At 34.8% G+C, this 18,213-nt stretch overlaps 5 protein-coding genes across 5 annotated transcripts; 2 read left to right on the top strand and 3 right to left on the bottom strand.

Annotated features, from left to right (window-relative positions):
• Positions 1 to 1,396: 1,396 nt before the first annotated feature.
• Positions 1,397 to 2,667, bottom strand: LOC106652996 (speckle-type POZ protein B-like). Its single transcript, XM_023460683.1, has one exon. It carries the CDS (start codon positions 2,529 to 2,531, stop codon positions 1,533 to 1,535), a length of 999 nt encoding a protein of 332 aa, XP_023316451.1. The 5' UTR covers positions 2,532 to 2,667; the 3' UTR covers positions 1,397 to 1,532.
• Positions 2,668 to 3,357: 690 nt separating this feature from the next.
• LOC106653110 (speckle-type POZ protein B-like) lies at positions 3,358 to 4,815 on the bottom strand. Its single transcript, XM_014372364.2, has one exon. It carries the CDS (start codon positions 4,657 to 4,659, stop codon positions 3,646 to 3,648), a length of 1,014 nt encoding a protein of 337 aa, XP_014227850.1. The 5' UTR covers positions 4,660 to 4,815; the 3' UTR covers positions 3,358 to 3,645.
• A 272-nt stretch (positions 4,816 to 5,087) lies between these two features.
• On the bottom strand, positions 5,088 to 6,935 carry LOC106652995 (speckle-type POZ protein-like). Its single transcript, XM_014372207.1, has 4 exons — positions 6,896 to 6,935; positions 5,975 to 6,550; positions 5,537 to 5,800; positions 5,088 to 5,191 (listed from the first exon to the last, which is right to left on the bottom strand). The coding sequence occupies exons 1-4, from the start codon at positions 6,933 to 6,935 to the stop codon at positions 5,088 to 5,090; spliced, it is 984 nt and encodes a 327-aa protein (XP_014227693.1).
• A 3,555-nt stretch (positions 6,936 to 10,490) lies between these two features.
• On the top strand, positions 10,491 to 13,228 carry LOC106652994 (catalase-like). The gene is made up of 8 exons (XM_014372206.1): positions 10,491 to 10,544; positions 11,311 to 11,482; positions 11,572 to 11,713; positions 11,779 to 11,929; positions 12,007 to 12,186; positions 12,262 to 12,453; positions 12,514 to 12,750; positions 12,827 to 13,228. Exons 1-8 carry the CDS (start codon positions 10,491 to 10,493, stop codon positions 13,226 to 13,228), a joined length of 1,530 nt encoding a protein of 509 aa, XP_014227692.1.
• Positions 13,229 to 14,427: 1,199 nt separating this feature from the next.
• LOC106652993 (clumping factor B-like) lies at positions 14,428 to 15,658 on the top strand. Its single transcript, XM_014372204.2, has 2 exons — positions 14,428 to 14,492; positions 15,084 to 15,658. Exon 2 carries the CDS (start codon positions 15,140 to 15,142, stop codon positions 15,656 to 15,658), a length of 519 nt encoding a protein of 172 aa, XP_014227690.1. The 5' UTR covers positions 14,428 to 14,492; positions 15,084 to 15,139.
• Positions 15,659 to 18,213: the final 2,555 nt, after the last annotated feature.

Raw genomic sequence — 18,213 nt, 5'->3', positions numbered from 1 at the left:
GAGATTCAGCTGCGGGGCGATGGTCATTTTTTTTACTGCGGCGCATATTTAAATGCTGCGTTTTGCGAAAGTACTTAAATACTTTTCCTCGGCTGAGATACGACGTTCTATATCATATTCGCCGTATTATACACTGTGCGAGGATAATGTATGGCTCGCGAGGCCCGAAGAAAACAAATATTCTAAACAAACGTCAATATTTATGTAACTAATGTCGAGCTTTGTAAGAGAGCCGCGCATTACCAGCGATTAAGTGAAAGTCGGGAGTAAAATTACAAGAAGACAGCAACAACAAAAAAAGACGGAAAAAAGAAAAGAAAAGAAAGATTGTATGCAGAGGCTGAAAAATCCATAAAAAACTGCTTTGACTTCTCCGGATGTGATACCAGCCGTTTATGTATTCAACTTACTTTCTCCGGTCAATGATACTTTGCTGCGATTTAAAAATTTTAAAATAACTGCGGTGCGAGTATCGACTGTACCATCTTCGCGTTGTACGAATGAATTAATTTGTGATTTTTAAATTCCATGCCCAACCTCGGTTTCTTGAATTTTCGCGCTTCAACGTGCGAATTTCATAAATCAATCATTATTTTCGATGATTCGAGCACAAGCGATGAATGAAGAATGTAAAAGTTAATTTTTCAAATGACGTCGTGGTGATTAATTATTGTAACTTTCGACAAACTTTATAATATAATTTTGCCCAATAAATGTCATCAATCGTACATGTTAACCCAAATTAATTGCATAAAATAGTATTAAATCTTCTGTTTTAAAAATAATGAACAATTATTCGTCAAATTTTTTACCATGGCGTAGGTGCCCGATAAAGCTCGACTAAATTTTTTTCACGAAACAACACTTTTGTCGAAACTTTGCAAGATGATCGTTCGTGATATAAGCGTAATCGAACTAAAATACTATGGTTTGCATGCCAGTATGAATGTTGAGAAACGCACTGTTGCGTTCATATGAATGTTAAAATAAACAAATAATTTGATGATAATAGAAAATTTTTAGTTTTTTCATTGGAAGAATGAATTTCTTATTGTAAAAAAATGAATACTACTTTTTCTTCGAGATAAAGTGAATTAAAAATGAGTAAAATGAATGGATGTAAAAATAGTTTAAATATTTTGGCTACAAGTATTATAATGTATGTATAGAAATTTTGTTTCTTTTCCGGAGAAATATTTTAAAAGATATTCAATCACACTTGTCTTCAATTTGAAACACTACCGGCTATAATAGTTAATAGATATTTACATGTAAATATCTATCTAAAAAACATCGTATAATTAATAATGCAAAAAGGCGTTTTCGGTTCAATGCATTTGAACCTAAAGTTTAACGAAAAATTTATAATTAAAATTAAATTAAATAATGCATCAAATGGATAAAGTAAACTTTGACTTTATTAATTTTCGATTTGAAATTTTAAATTTTTTGATCAGAACTACAATTATAACATTTGGATCATAGAAATAACAAACGTTTAAGTAAAATGTGTACAAAAGAAAATTATTTAATTACTTTGAAACTGATAGCGTTGTACCGAGAAGCATATTACTTATTTCATCATAGTCCAATGAACTGTTTATATTACGTTTAACCAAATCCACTGCTTCTTTTTTCAAATTCTTCGCGCTATACATATTAGCAATGTTTAACATTTCATAAACATTTTTAGTTGATAAGTTGGAGCTCAATTGTTGTTCGCACTTATTTTTTAAATCTTGAAGTTGATACTTGTCAGCGGCTGCCAAAAGGTTAATTGTCAAGGAAGTCTTGTTGTTTGCAACACTACCTGTGTAAATATAACGTAGCATTTCAACTGCAGTTTCATGACTAACATCAGCCATGTCAACTAATTGGTTTTTGTTTTCTATCATATCATGTGTAAACATGGCTTTGAACACTGGACTGATAGCTGCGAGTATTAGTCTGTGCGCGGGAATTTCTTTGCCAGATGCAGTTCGTAGCTTAACATCACTTAATTCTATGTCAAGAAATGCCCAATCGAATTTTATTTTCGGTATCGTGTCTTTGTTGTCATTGGCTATTGATTTGGAGTTCATGTATGAAGTTGAATTTCCTCTGGATAATGTTAAATTACATACAATTTCCGTTACATTTTCAGACCAAAAATAACCGCTGCTCATACAGCTATCTTTTATTTTGTATGTTGTATCGGCGTCAAGAATTTTTATTGTACCAGAAGTCTGGATCTTGAATCTTCCATCTACATTAATGATAATGCGATAGTCACATCTGATCTCGTTTAATATATCTTTGGTGCATAAATATAAACTTCTGATCGATACAGGAATGTCCGTTGCATTTGACTGTATCTTTTCAGCGATCAATCGGAAGTAAAATTTCTTATCACATGCAGCACTGAATATCGGTGATTCTAAACTTTCACCTTCTTTCAAATCTTTATAATTAATATTTTTAATCGTCCACGTAAATTGACAGTCTTCTCTATCAATGCTTGTAGAGCCTGACATTACATTGACGTTTGCCATTTTACACTGATTTAATACTTTGTAGTTCTTTTGGAACTTCGATCACACTCACACACAAAGAAACTATCTAGCGACGACAACCAGCTGACTATGGCTGTTCAAGTCAAGACTCGTATTGTTAATGTTTTAAAACTGATGAGAGGGAACCTTCGTTTACGAAAATTGCCTGTGTCATGACTCACAACCGTCAGAAATTGCTGCGAGTGATGAGCTTTAAGTGTTGTCGTAAGCGTCGCTTAGCGGAGAACTAGGGAAACTTTAGTGACGATTTAAAGTAGTAATTTGTTTCTTCGATTTAATTCAAATATAAAAATTTTTTTATAGTTTTACTTGAACGATGTCGACGAAATATTTTTCATATTCAATTTTTTTCTATATAATGTTAAATGAGTAGATTTTACGACTTCGTCGGTACTGTATTTAGTGCACCAATAAAAAATATGTCATCAAACCCTGAACTTCCAGCTAATAAATAGTTGCGGCAAAATCATTGTTGGACTGAAGAACTTCGAGCTTCTAGATCCTTCCAGTAGAATAGACACGAGATTGAGACTGGCTTTCTTAAACCACGATGTAAAACATAAATCAAAATTTCAGGGGCTTAGGTCTTCAGTTTCAATTAAATAAATTACTGAAATTCTGAATAATACCGAAAAAATTAAGTGTAAAATGGAGACTAAAAATTAGTTAATAGTTGATTTTTGAAAATTTGATTTTTGATGCATTGCCCGATAAAACCGGACAAAAAATTCGAAAGACGCTCATAAATTATCTGAAATATTTTGAAGGATAAATGATACAAATTCTTTAATTAATAAATTATGGATTATTATTTTCAATTGATGCAAATGAAAATTTTACAATATGAATGAAATATAAGTCTTTATGTACATACGGAATGTACATTGTATCGTCATTAGGAACGATAAGTCGTTTCTGGTTTATATATGATTTAAAATTGCTTTTCAATCGTTATCAAATTGAATAATGTAAATAATGCTTGAAATACACTAATTTTGATCCGAACTACAATAAGTATTGTGCTTTCAGGTTTAAGTCAATAATACATAAATATAAGTACAATAAACGAATGAAAAATTGTACATTCAAGAAATTATTTTGAAACCATTTTCGCTTTACCAAGAATCATATTGCTTATTTCACCAAATTCTAATGGTTTGTTAATACCAAATTTAACAAAATCCACTGCGCTTTTTTTCAGATAGTCCGCATTATATGTATCAGAAATTTTAAGCATTTCTAGAGCATTTTCGATAGATAAGATAGAGCTCAATTGTTGTTCGCACTTATTTTTTAGCTCTTCGAGTTGATACTTTTCAGCGGCTGCCAAAAGGTTGATTGTCAAGGAAGTCTTGCTGTTTGCAACACTACCTGTGTAAATATAATGTAGCATTTCAACAGCTACTTCATGACTAACGTCCGTCATTTCCACCAATTTGTTTTGATTTTCCTTCATATCATGAGTAAACATGGCTTTGAATACTGGACTGGCAGTAGCGAGCACGACCCTATGTGCTGGAATTTCCTTTCCACATGCAGTTTTTAGCTTGACATCGCTTAAATTTTCCTTGAGAAATATCCAGTCAAATTTCAGTTTTTGTATCTGCTGTTTATTGTCATCAACTATAAATTTAGGATCTAGGAATGACGTTGAATTTCCAGAGGATAATGTTAATTTGCATTGGATAGTTGTACTATTTCCATATTGAAACATTGGCCCGTCGTGATTGCCTCTGATTAATAGTACGCCTATAGTAGCATTATTTGTCTCGATAATTGTCGTACCTGAAGTACCCGAATGACAATTTTTTCCGTCCACAATAACGGATAGGTCATAGTCACATCTGACCTTGTTCACTATGTTTTGGCAATATAGATATAGATTTATAACTATATACCTATTTAGTTTTCGTCTATATGCTACTGGTGTCGTTTCAGCGATCATTCGGAAATAAAATTTTTTGTTGCATTCGGCACTGAATATCGGTGATTCTAAACTTTCACCATCTTTCAAATCTGTATATTTGATATTTTCAATTGTCCATTCAAATTCGCAATCTTCTCGATCAATCCTCGTAAAACCTGAGATTTTATTAACTTTTGACATCTTGCACTGAATAAATCACTTTAATCACACGCGTAGACTTAGACTAAGACTACACTTAGACTAAGCAATTGATTATCTGGCGACGACAACTTGTCGACTATGACTGAACGTTGGAAAAGTCAAGAATAGTGTCGCTACGTAAGCGTTCTAAAACTGACCAAGTGTCTACAGGGCTTTGATCACACGCACGTATACAGAGAAATTGATATCTAGCGACGACAACCAACTGACTACGACTGTACAAGTGAAGACTCGCAATGTTGATTTATTTCTTCGGTTTAATTAAAAGAAATAGATTTTGGACTGTTTTACTTGAACGAAGTTATAACAAGTTTTTTAAACTTAATTTTTTTCGTATAATGACAAATAAATATCGATTTTACAGTGCTGGGAAACTGTATTTAATGCATCACTAAAAGCTCTGGCAGCTAGACTTGCGAACCTGTTGCAATCAAATCATCGTTGAGCTGGAAACCTTCAAGCCCATCCAGGAACGTAAAAACGGACTTGACACTGGTTTGGTTTTTGCTGCCTTAAAAAGCTGTTAAATTCGTAGGGTCAAACTTCGTGACCTGTGGTTTTTGGTTCTTATTATTTCAATTGTTTTCTATAATTAGCATGATTTGCATGATTGTATGAACATTGAGAAGTTTAAACCTTATCATGTATTATGAATAATAGAATATAATAAAACGAATGATTTAAGTAAGTTTTGATAAAGTTTTTATTATGATCTGAGATACAATAAAATCATAATGTTTATAAGTTAAGGTGAATAGCAAGATTATTTATAAGTACGATAGAAACTGGAAAATGTTATCAAATTAGCTCGAAAATTTTTTTGAAAAAAATTGTTCCATACTAAGAATCATATTACCTAAATCATCTGAATTCGAAGGTCCGATAATATGCAATTTTATAAAATCCGTCGCTATTTTTTTAAAACTTTTCATGTCATATTTATCAGCAATTTTTAGAATTTCCAAAGCATTCTCAGTAGATAAATTAGAGTTCAATAATTCTTCACACTTATTTTTCAATTCATTTACTTGATACTTGTCAGCAGCTGTCAAAAGATCAATTACCAAGGAGACTTCACGAGTTTCAACGCCACCTGTGTAGATGTATCTCAGCAACTCAACTGCAGTTTTATAACTAATATCAATTATATCAACTGACTGATTTTTATGTTGATAAATTGCAGCAGAACGTTTATAAATTCAAATTAAAACAAAACAAATATGAGTAAAACTAAAATATGAAAGATTGTATGTCTGCTAGTTTTTACATTATTCTGCAACTAATCACGCTTTACCAAGAATCATATTACTTATATCATCATAGTCCAATGGTCCGCTTATATTACGTTTGATAAAATCAACTGCTTCCTTTTTCAAATGTTTCACGCTACACTTATCAGCAATTTTGCGAGCCTTGACAACATTTTCAATGGATAAACTGGAGCTCAATATTTCTTCGCACTCATTTTTCAATTCTTCAATTTGATATTCGTCTGCAGCCGTCAAAAGTTCAGAAGTCAGAGAAAATTCTTGGGTCTCCACAACACCTGTGTAGATGTAACGCAGCGACTCAACTGCAGCTTCATAACTGACATCGATCAAATTCACCGATTTACTTCTGTTTTCCAACATATTACGGTTAAACATGTCTTTGAATACTGAACTCGCGATACTCAGCACACCCGTATGCGCAGGAATTTCCTTTTCACATGCAGTTTTTAGAATGACATCGCTAAAATTCTTATTTAAAAACAACCAGTTGAAATTGCATTTAAGCACCAAAACTTTATTTGTATTGTCAGATTCAAGGTTTAAAAAGTTCTGCGCATTTCCGGTGTCAATCGTTAATTCATATTGAATGGTTATAGTACCTGTGGATGATATGAATTTATTCATATCATAAGTTTGGATGTCAAAAATCTCTTTGACAGAAGGTTCACGAAATGTTTGACTATCCATTACAGAGTGAACAATTTCGTCATCTTTGAAAATCGATAGCTTGTAAGAGCTTGTAATTTCTGCATTTGTCGTTACGCAAAGGAGGTACAAAGCCACTCTGTTGGAAATGGTGTCCTTTCGTTTTTTTAATTTTAATGGAAATTTTGTTTGATTCTCATTACCGATAGTGAATATCGGTGAGATTATTTTTCCTTGCCCTTTTTCCAAAATTAGTAAATAGCTTCTGATCACCCACGTAAAATCGTAATTTTCTTTACTTATGTCACTATAACCTATGATTTTCTTATCGTTTGACATTTCGTATTCTGGACAAATTACGAAAAAGTACACCAATTCTCTTTTGAAACTTTTAATACAAGCACAAAATGTTGAACAATTGATATAAAACAACGATTAACGATAATATCCTGACTACAACCGATACATAAATTTTAACTGATGCACAGGTTGAGACTTGTATTGCTACATGTGCGTTTTGTAACTGATGATAAGGATCCTTTGTTCCAATCAATTGTCTGCACTGCGACAGACGAGAACTTTGATTGGCGTTAGGAGCGCTGCTTAGCGGAAACTTGAGAACTAACCAAAGGCATGACATATTTTTAATATTTAATTTTTTCATACAATAGATTCTGCAGTGCCATAGGTACCGAATGAAAAATGGGTCAATAAAACCTGATCTTGCAGGAATTGATCTATTTTATTTGATAAACGAAAGATCATCGGTTGACAATGTTTTTAGCTCCTTTCAGTTGTGTTCACACGAGTTTGACACTGGCTTTGTCAGGCCACCACTAAATTCCATTGATAGATTCTGTTTTGCAGTACAAAGCTACGTGTTTACATACGGATAAATGGTATTCGGACAACAGATAATATTGACTGGGCCAGCCAATCTTGGGATGGCAAATAGTTTTGAAAGCCTCGGAATTGTTCTATACACCGGCATGACGTTTACTTACCTATTATCTCGCTACATGAAATCACTAAACATTTTCAAAAAATCGAATACGTTGTTGCATTTTATAATTACACGTTATTCAATTATTTTGGCATTTTGATTAGCTTTTATTGATGAAAAGATGTGTCTTATGATTAGATCAATGAGTGCAAGAAGTTATCCACAATTTTTTTCGTTTTTATACATATTGGGTCGATTTTATAAATATTTCTTACACATACAATGAGCTTCAAGCTTTTGCATTACTTATAGCTTAAAACTTCTTGTACCGACTATCGAGACGCTGTTCTCTGTAAAAAATCATACCCCGTAAATTAGAAAAGTTATTTATAAAAGTAAAACCATTCTCACGAGTCACGAATATTTACCGAGGAAAATCCACTAGTGAAAGTAATTTTTGTCAATTAAACGTACGGCGTATGCATATACGAATGAAAATAATAATATTATAATTCGCAAGTGCACGTGTTGTAGCGCAGTAATTTGTTGCAATTAAATAAGCGAGCGATGAAAGCGATTTCGCGCTCTTGAGCATCGATGCATCTCACCGGCACTCCGCATAATACATTATTTTACGTAAATGATCCATTGACCTGGCGCAATTCGTTCAAAATTCGTCAGCCATCGCCCGCAACTGATAACTTCGATCCTACGTTTTGTGAAAAATAAAGAAAAGAAAAAAGAAAAGAGAGAGAGAAAAAAAGAAAATTGCGAAAGCTACTTGTTGAATCCTTTCGTGCCCACGGCTTTCGTTGTACACTCTACCGAGCACAAAACGTTGACCAACTGATGAATAATTTATTCATTTATAATATATCATCGCACGCGCGCAGGAAAGAAAGAAAGCGAGCGTGAGGCCCCCGAACAAGCGCCTATATTACAGCGGATCATCCGCGTCACTTGCACTGAATCTTAATAATAGAAGATTGACAAACATTGCATCGTGCTCTCGACCACGTACGCATAATTATTTTCGCTTCTTATACTATATATATACGCGTAACACTCGTAAGTTACGAGCCCAAGTATATGCGAATTGAAAAAAATCGGTCCACTTTTCTGCATACAAAGCGTGCGCTAATCTTTTCCTTGTAAAAAGAACACACCCGGGTAAAATCGCGCGAGTCGCGATGAATATTAATAGATAAGTCACGGAGGCTTACATAATTCCTCCTTTTTTTTCTTCAATTTTTGAACGCCGTCGAGCCATTATTCACCTGTTCTATGCGAGAGTACTTATATTGCAAATTTTGGCAGTATTATGTACAGCAGTGTGTAATACGTAACTCGCACATGAATGGCTCCTGGAGGCCTTATGCTAGCTCCGAAGTAAAAGCTGTAGCTGCTGCTGCGTTTGAGTCTAAAATAGGAAAAGTTGTTTAACCCTCTGTTGTAAAAAAGTTGCGCTGTAAAAAGCCTGCACCGCAACTGGTAAAATGCGTTTCGAGAGGCGATAAATCGTGCATTTATACGCGAATGTTTGTGTTTGCTGCAAGACCAATTGCGGATTTCGGTGAATCGCGTAAAATGTACGTAAGAGGTCGAAACGACGAAACTGAAGCCTCTTCGCTAGATTGACACTAGAATGTAATGATCTGCTTGAAAAAAATCGATAAGATTTTGGATTCATTTAGACGGACATTTACAGTTTTAGCTTTATACCGAGAGTTTTCACGATGGGAGGATATAATCGTTTGATTAAGGTGCAATAATTACATGATAAATATGAATTATTTAAGTGATAAAAGAACTCAACGTCGGCGGCTCGATCAAAAACGAGCGACCCGAGGTCGACGGGCACCAGCAAGTGTAAATGGCATGTGTCGAGATCGACACGTGCGGGAAAACAATTAAGTATTTCAACTGGTCACACCACCCCCTTAGAAGGTATTGAGTAATTATGCCTAGGCGGGGATGAGAGTGAACGAGTATAAAACATCTTGCAAAAAAGGAGCAAATTCTCTGTGACTTTTCGAATCTTGTCAAACACGCGTCGATACTCTAATCGTGCAGTTTTTCTAGACTTGCGAATTTTTTCATGTACTTTTGCGAATATACATACTGTATTTGGATTTTTTACGATTTTTCGAATATTTTTAATTTTGTAGAGGCGTGAATGCAAACCCTCATCAGCACCGTCCAGCTACACATAACAGATTGAGCCGAGTGGGCAATCAGTTTACAAACTAGTAATACTTTTATCAAATCGTAAGCTTCTTTTATTTTTTTTTTTATTGCATACTTATTTACCTCTTCTGAGCAACGCGTAGTATATACAATTTGATTGCGGTCATAAAAGAATAAATCATTCAATCATAATTGAAAATTTTTCGACTAGGTAGATACCATAGTTCTGAATGTTCAATTGTTTTACATAATTATTCAAGAATTGCATTACGTAATTATTATTGATGATTCATTTTTTATCTTTCTTAACTTATTGCCTAACAGAAAAATTACTTCAGAACTTACTGACTGTTGACAGTCGGTTGTTGGGATATTGTCACGTAACGTATAACAGTCGATGCGTAATCCTAACAAATTATTAATTTCCGAAAGAGCTACAAGAATTAAAAAAAGCACAATAAATTTAAATAAAAAAATGCATTCATTAGTTAGAAAAACTTTTACAATGGGTATCTGTGTCAACGAGTTATTTTATTGGCATTTTTGATGCAACGCTGCATGTACTTTGACGTTGCCGAGCTGTATAATCAGCTGTAGCTTGTGCTTGTTAAAATAAAAAAATAAAAAGTAATTCTGTTATTTATGCTTATCACAGTTATACATAGTAGGTACTTACGAGAGGCCAGATTTTCGAAAAACTGCGCAATTTTGTGTCACTCATTACGCGTCTCTCGTTAACAATAGTTTGATCTTGTCAATCAAATATGCCCCGGGATCCAGCTGCAGAACAACTCAATGAGTATAAAAAAAGAACAAAGGTTAGTTATTCGACAATATTCTCATTTAATTTTTTAAATAAAAAAATTCACTAAAACTATTGACACAATACAGAAAAGCAGTTTATTAATTTTGATATCTTGGTAGAAATGCTCAAGATTTTAAGACTAGTTTTTGGATATAGAAAAAATTTTTTTTAGGTATTAATATAATAGATAATTAAAAGTGGAAATGTATTACCTAAAAGTGTATACTGTTTATTTCTACATTTTATGGTCATTACGTTTTTTCAATGACCATATTTTGACTGTATGAAATTCACGCAAATTACCATTTAAACAGACTTCCATTAGTTATTTTTCATTTCTCATATTTGAAATTTAAAACCTTCAAGAATCCGAATTTGTCACTTTGGATTTAATAACATTATCTTTAATATAAAAAATTTCTTGCACATAAAATTACGTTTTTTTCAAAATTGTGTTTAGACTTATTATACAATTATTTTGACTTTGCCACTTGCAGATTTATTGATAAAGATACTGGCCATCTAGTGGTGAGAGTTTAAAGTGGTATTATCGTGTTTCAAGTGATTGAAACCTGATATAAATTTTAAAAAAACAGTTCAATTGTCATTTTCAGGGCATTTAAAACATGCCCAATATTTGTAATATAATTGCAATTGAAAAATCGCCAAAAAAAAGCCAATTAGTGGTATGAGATAATCTAAAACGATTCGGTCATTATTGATATTGTGCATTTCCATCAGAGCGTACGGTAGAAATTACTCATTATTATTTTTTGCAGCCCGGTGCACTCGTTTTAACCGGTAATGGAGTTCCGATTGCTAATAAGCAGTCGAGTCTTACCGTTGGTCCCAGAGGGCCTATTCTGCTTCAAGATTTCGTTTTGATCGATGAAACCTCTCATTTCGATCGCGAAAGAATACCCGAGCGCGTCGTCCATGCCAAAGGAGCAGGTATGTAATGTCATTAGCTGCATTTAAACGGTACAGCAACTCGATTAATTGAACACTGCTCGTGTAAATTGTTGGAATCTCGTTTAAAGGTGCGTTCGGTTACTTCGAGGTGACCCACGACATCACGAAGTACACGAGAGCCAAGTTATTTTCCAAAATTGGAAAGAAGACTCCGCTGGTAGCACGATTTTCCCAAGTCAGCGGCGAAAGTGGTTCAGCTGACACTTCGAGGTGAATATAGTTTCAACAATACTTAGATTATAGAATGAATCTTCAACGACGTTTTTTGCCCGCAGAGATCCACGCGGGTTCGCTATCAAATTTTATACGGAAGAAGGGGTTTGGGATATGGTCGGTAACAACACGCCGATATTTTTCGTGAAAGATCCTCTGATGTTTCCCAGTTTTATACACACGCAGAAAAGGAACCCCGCCACTCACTTGAAGGTCGAATTCCAAATTCGAGACGGCTGTCCCCCAAACAACAACTTTTTATAATTAATTGATGATAATTTTGATCGTAGGATGCCGATATGTTCTGGGATTTTTTAACTTTACGCCCCGAGTCGACTCATCAAGTTCTGATCTTATTTAGCGATCGAGGCATACCGGATGGCTATCGATTTATGCACGGCTATGGGTCTCACACCTTCAAACTAGTCAATGAACAAAAGGAGACGATTTGGTGCAAATTTCATTTCAAGGTGCATCTTTTGATCATTATTTAATTTTTCTAAAAAGCAGAATAAGTTTGATAAAGAAAATCATTTTTGAATTAGACGGATCAAGGGATAAAAAATATTGAACCAGACAAAGCTAAACAGATCGGAGCTAATGATCCCGATTATTCTATTCGAGATTTGTACAATGCCATTGCAACGGGTAAGTATCCGTCGTGGACGTTTTATATTCAAATCATGACGCAAAAACAAGCCGAATCATTCAGATGGAATCCTTTTGACGTAACAAAGGTACAAGAATTTGGATAAATTTAATTGCGTCTTTATCATCTTCTTTTTTTCTATTTATAGGTGTGGCCTCAGAAAGAATATCCACTCATGCCCGTGGGTAAATTAACCCTCAATAAAAATCCTGATAACTACTTCAGCGACGTCGAATCGGTGGCTTTCGACCCAGCCAACTTGGTACCCGGAATCGAGCCGAGTCCCGACAAACTTTTGCAGGGTCGTCTTTTTTCTTATGGTGACACGCATCGACATCGACTGGGCCCCAACTATCAGCAGCTGCCGGTCAATTGCCCTTACAAGGTATAAATAATCATACACGAAGTGTAGAAATAACTATATCATTCGAGTTTCATCCCGTCTATCCGAAATTTTCCAGGAGCAATTCGTGATTAATTATCAACGCGATGGATTGATGAACTTGAACAATCAGGACGGCGCCCCGAACTACTTCCCGAACAGCTTCAACGGGCCGCAGGAGTGCCCGGCCGTGCGATCGCCGAGCTTTCACGCGAGCGGCGAGGCCGATCGTTACGATCCCATCAACGAGGACGATTACGGCCAAGCGACGCTGTTCTGGCGCAAAGTCCTCGACGAAGGGGCGAAATCGCGCCTCGTGCGCAACATCGCCGATCACCTGAAGAACGCCTCGGCCTTCATTCAGGAGCGCGCCCTGCGCAACTTTGGCAAAGTCGACGTCGAGCTCGGTAAACGGCTGACGGAGGCTCTGCGCAAATCTGACGCGAAGATCCACGCGTCTGGGATTTCGGCGAATCTCTGATGTGATTTATTTTTAATAAGGAGTAAGAAATTTATGTACATCGCTGTATTATTATGAAAATTTTTTATCGGACTAGCTTTATAGACGGAACGGAAGACAGAGGAACATCTCTTATTATATTTTCAAAACCATGCTTTGATTTATATATAAGTTACTTTCATTTTGCCACTTACAGATTTATCGATAATTATACTCACCATCTAGTTTTGGATGCTTAGAGTGGTATTGTCGTATTTAATAAGAGGTTGAAAACTTATCTAAAACTTGGAAACAATTAAACGTTCATGTTTTGATCATCAAGTAATTATTAATGCTGAAAATTTCGGTAATTGCTGTCATTATATTGTGACTAAAACACTTTGATGGTTTTAATCCGACTATTCATATCAAATAACGACCCTTTTAAAATAAAAAAATTACAATTGTACTTTTAAAAGTACGATAATAAACCTTTTCATTTATTTAACAAATTTTACACTTTCAATGTAAGTATATTTACGATTCAACTGTATCATAAAGAAGGAGTAGGAATAATTATATTTTTAAAAGTCTAAAAAAATAGCCTTAAGGGTCGGGAGCTCCCATTCAGTCGGTATTTAGTATCAAGTTATCTTGTCCTCCTTTTTCTCAATAAAAAATGAATTAATCGTCTTCAAACTATCTAATTAAGTTTAAAAGGTTTATACAATTATGCCAATAGTCTTATTTTCACGAAAATGTCTTATAAGTTTATTCAAATTAACTTTTTAGGAGATGCGAATATCTAGTTTATAGAGGTTATGAAAATCAAAATACAACAATAAATTTAATTTAATTTAATAATTTAATTACATAAAACGAAGGAAACGTTCACTATCGTATCAGTCTCTTGAAAGCAATTACAAAGTTTTAAGATGATTCTACCTAATATGGACTGAGTGGGTATGCTTGTCCCTTTAGGACTAAAATAAAAAAATTCATATTTAATCAACCTGTCTTTTTTGTTCATCTTTAAGATTATCATAGGTCTCGGGCACGCTCCACGCTTGTGTTCTTATGGTAAAAAGTTATACTGGTGACGCTCTGACGTCTGAGTTTCGAAACTTTCAAAATGAACAGCTGTTTTCGAGATCCGAATAGATTTTGAAATTTCTCGATGTAATTCTAGATATGAGCTGAGTTTCCAAAATCATACGTCAGAGCGCCACCAGTACTTGTAACACGAGCGAACGCACAGTTTGTCCCGGACCGTTACTGCCACATGGGCTCATCGCACTTTCTCCAAGTAAGTAAACATTGTCGAGTTGATACCGTAATCATTGAATTGTATGCGTTTACCTCTGATTGTTATTAAAATTATAAACTCGATCGTGTCATTCGCCCAAACCAATGAGAAAATAATAGTTCAAAAAGTTTAGTTTTAAAGTCAAGTTACAATAAACATGACTGCAAAATATCGTGAGGCAGAAGCCGACGACTCGCGAATAAATAATAATAAATACAGACATAATAGCGACTCTGTGATTTACACACGTGAATTCATGTAACACACGCTATAAAATTTAGTATTTTATTGAATATTTGGTATAGCTTTACATAGCCGACTAGTGGTTTTTTGTAATTTCATTGAACACTCGCTTTTCACGATTAATCAAAATCTCTAGTGAGCATATAACTTCTTTTTTTTACTTTATTTGATTTTTTATTCAAACGCATTCATTGAAAATAAGTTACTAAATCTATAAAATTTACTAACGTTTAATTTAATTCTTAGAACTCACTTACTTTTTGAAACATATCTTTTTTAGACCGTATTAAACGTGTATCTTGGCTAATAAAATAATTTTTCATTAATACAATATCTATATAATTTCAGCCACAATTATAGAAAATTTATCGCAACTCGGAAGTTCAGTAAAATCAATTACGAAAATGCTCGCCAATCCTACACCTGCAATGCATACAAACTGCACTCCAAAATGTCTGACATATAAGGACATAAAGACGTATAGGTGCAGCCACTGCATGAGAATATTTAAGGATTTAGCGCTGGTCCAGGAACACATGGAGTCACGTCACAGGTGCAATATACCAGGAGTGCCTTCCACATCACAGGCAACATTGGACGATTCTCAGGAAACAAGCGAAAGCGATAGCGAAGGGGATAGCGAAAGCGATAGCGAAGGGGATAGCGAAAGCGATAGCGAAGGGGATAGCGAAGGGGATAGCGAAGGGGATAGCGAAGGGGATAGCGAAGGGAATAACGAAGGGGATAGCGAAGGGAATAACGAAGAAGATAGCAAAGTGGATAGTGAAGGGGATAATGAAGGGGATAGCGAGGGGGATAGCGAAATGAATATCGAAAGCGAAACGGATAGCGAAACCGATAAAGATTCTTCATTTTCAAATCCAAAAAATAGTTTACACCTAGTCGCAACGGTTGAAAAATAATCTTAAATTTTATGAAAAGCGATAATGTGATGATTAAGGCTTCGATCGACACAGTTCATTTTATTTATATTATGCGCGACCCGAAGTAGCCGATAATTATGTAGGCATCCGCAGAATGCATCTGCGATAATTGCATACAGATCGACGCGCAACATCATAGGCTATGTATACTTCGGGACGAGGCATTTCACTTTCGGTCGAGAATAGCTCCTGGAAGCGCCGTTACGAGATTTACTTCCTCGCACGCTATGATTCACGACTACGATCGCAGTATCGACGATCGGAATTATCGAGGTATGATAATAAAGTAAACTAAATTTTGATCTTTTGAGTGGACAGAAGTCGATTGTGGAATTTATTAGAGTTTGCTCGTCCCGAAATATTCGTTTAATTTTTATTTTAACTTTATGTGTTCTGAAGTATTGTTTTAAATGTATCTCTTCATCCAAACACAATAATAGAATAAGATGTTCATTGAATTATACCTTGTTCTTCTGTATAGTATAACTATATTTTTTTTTACAAGTTTTTTATAATGTATTATGATTTCATGCATTAAATGATTTGATTATTTGAACATGAACATCAATTTTTTTCTTCGAATACAAACAATTCACCCTCTTCCCCCGCGTATCAAGTTGTATGAATAATTATATATCGTCAGTCATCTATAAACAAGTCACGTGCTAAAACAAGAAAATTAAAAGTGTCATTACTCTGATACTTATTCTCCACGCATGTCGAAATTCACTGTGCGTCAATTAGCGGGAAAAAACCCCGTTTTATTCAACACCTTCAAGTATTGGCTATTTATTATAACATTGTCAATTTTCACCTATAAAGTCGTGTGATTTGATGACTTTGATAAGAATAGTTGAAATAAAAATCCAACGTCGTCAAGTTCAAGAGCAGCACGTGGGTTTTCGGACATCAAAATGGTTTTTACCTGCTTAATGACTGAGCGGGCAAAAACATTGCACGCCGGTATAGGTATTTTAAACGAGAATCGTGTGCGAAAAAGTCAGTCGTTATGAATCGGCCTCTGTAGTAGATGCACTATGAAAGTGTGTGCACACGACAATCACAAAAAAAACAAAGATCTATAATAAATAAAGTGTGCTGATATACATAGAAATAATTTAATGTAATCGTATGATATAAAGGCAACGAAGCTACTTTAAAGATTAAATTATAATTTTACAATGAATGATAGCAGAAAAAACAGAAGGCGAAGAGGTGCTCTAACAGAAATTAAAAAGAAAAGACAAACGTTTGTCAACATTTTTATGAAACAGCATTCGTGGAGGGAGAGAGACTTAGTTGCATTTATTGCGGATGAAGTTAACGGCAAAGTCGAGGATATTAACTGAATCTCAAAAACAGCCGTAGAAAGCAAGTCATGAACTCGCGACATCGTCAGGATACTTGTGGAAAATGGCACCGACATGCAAGTAATCAATGACTTGGGTCAAACGGCAATTCATATTACAGCAAAAAATCGAAATTCATCAGGTATGGACTATCTATTTAAAAAATCGGGTGGCGAAAATCTTAGCGATAAGGAAGGACGTACTTTCATGCAGCCTGCATATCCGGAGGAATTCAGATGCAAAAATTCATAGATCAAGGCGAGTATATCAATCTGGCTTACATTGAAAATTGGTTTACTAAAACCCCTTTGGCTTTGGCTATCGAATGCAACAAATTGGAAGTCGTAAAATTACTACTGGACAATGGCGGGATCTAAAATTAGCAGATGACTGGAGTAAAGCGCCTTTGCGTTGTCTTAAACGGGCAAATGAATGTGACGAATGCTTTCGATTAGATGTTCTGCAGCTTGTAGGCAATCATTATCTCACAGAGCTCGTAAAACATATAACAGGCAAGGATGAATTTGAATATCTTAGCGATGACGAAGGATGTACGTATTTGCAATGCAGCCTGCACGTATGGCAACATCGAGATAGTGCAAAAATATATTGATAAAAAAATCGACTTTGATCTTATTTGGTCTTCCAAAATTTCCAACAAATCACCATTGACTTTAGTTACTGAATTTTAGCAATTCAAAATAGTAAAATTACTCTTAAAAAATGGTGCAATCCCAACATAAGCCTTATGAAAAAAAAACCCTTTCAACATTTTTTCGAAGGGTTTAATTTTGATTCCGAACTTCTTGAATTCTTCATTAATTACAAATGCGATGTGAATGCAAAAGACCATGAAGATTGCAGTCCATTAGTGCGGTGCTTACTTAATATGTTGCGTATTCGTTATGACGAAAATTGTGTAGAATTGATGAAAACTGCTCACAAAAATCTGGAAACTGCTTCGAAATAATGCCGATGCAAACGAAGTTTTTGATGATGGGCAAACGTGTTTACACTTAATAATTTCTTCGCGACGGTGTGAGCCATTTGATATCGACGATGAACCAACTAGCCTATACCTGTAGAAGATAGTCTTATTTTCAGATGTTCAGGAATGGTTAAATTACTTTTGAAATTGGAATGAAGATAATAGTTCAAGTTGAAGCTTCAAACGCAGAAATACCG

The sequence above is a fragment of the Trichogramma pretiosum genome, unplaced genomic scaffold (assembly GCF_000599845.2).
Source record: "Trichogramma pretiosum strain Unisexual culture from Peru unplaced genomic scaffold, Tpre_2.0 scaffold30, whole genome shotgun sequence".
Classification (NCBI taxonomy): Eukaryota; Metazoa; Arthropoda; class Insecta; order Hymenoptera; family Trichogrammatidae; genus Trichogramma; species Trichogramma pretiosum.
Note: the sequence above shows the minus strand (reverse complement) of the source record. Positions and strands in the feature narration are given on the sequence as shown.

Excerpts from the sequence above, each read along its gene's own strand:
- LOC106652995 (XM_014372207.1), bottom strand. The coding sequence starts at position 6,935 with ATGTCAAACGATAAGAAAATCATAGGTTATAGTGACATAA. Across the intron at positions 6,551-6,895 it reads CATAGGTTATAGTGACATAA|GTACTATAACCATTCAATAT; the intron begins GTAAAGAAAATT and ends TATCATCCACAG. Across the intron at positions 5,801-5,974 it reads TATAAGTAATATGATTCTTG|TTGAGTTGCTGAGATACATC; the intron begins GTAAAGCGTGAT and ends ATAAAACTGCAG.
- LOC106652993 (XM_014372204.2), top strand. The coding sequence starts at position 15,140 with ATGCTCGCCAATCCTACACCTGCAATGCATACAAACTGCACTCCAAAA.
- LOC106653110 (XM_014372364.2), bottom strand. The coding sequence starts at position 4,659 with ATGTCAAAAGTTAATAAAATCTCAGGTTTTACGAGGATTGATCGAGAA.
- LOC106652996 (XM_023460683.1), bottom strand. The coding sequence starts at position 2,531 with ATGGCAAACGTCAATGTAATGTCAGGCTCTACAAGCATTGATAGAGAA.
- LOC106652994 (XM_014372206.1), top strand. The coding sequence starts at position 10,491 with ATGCCCCGGGATCCAGCTGCAGAACAACTCAATGAGTATAAAAAAAGA. Across the intron at positions 11,714-11,778 it reads GGTTCAGCTGACACTTCGAG|AGATCCACGCGGGTTCGCTA; the intron begins GTGAATATAGTT and ends TTTTGCCCGCAG. Across the intron at positions 12,187-12,261 it reads GGTGCAAATTTCATTTCAAG|ACGGATCAAGGGATAAAAAA; the intron begins GTGCATCTTTTG and ends TTTTTGAATTAG.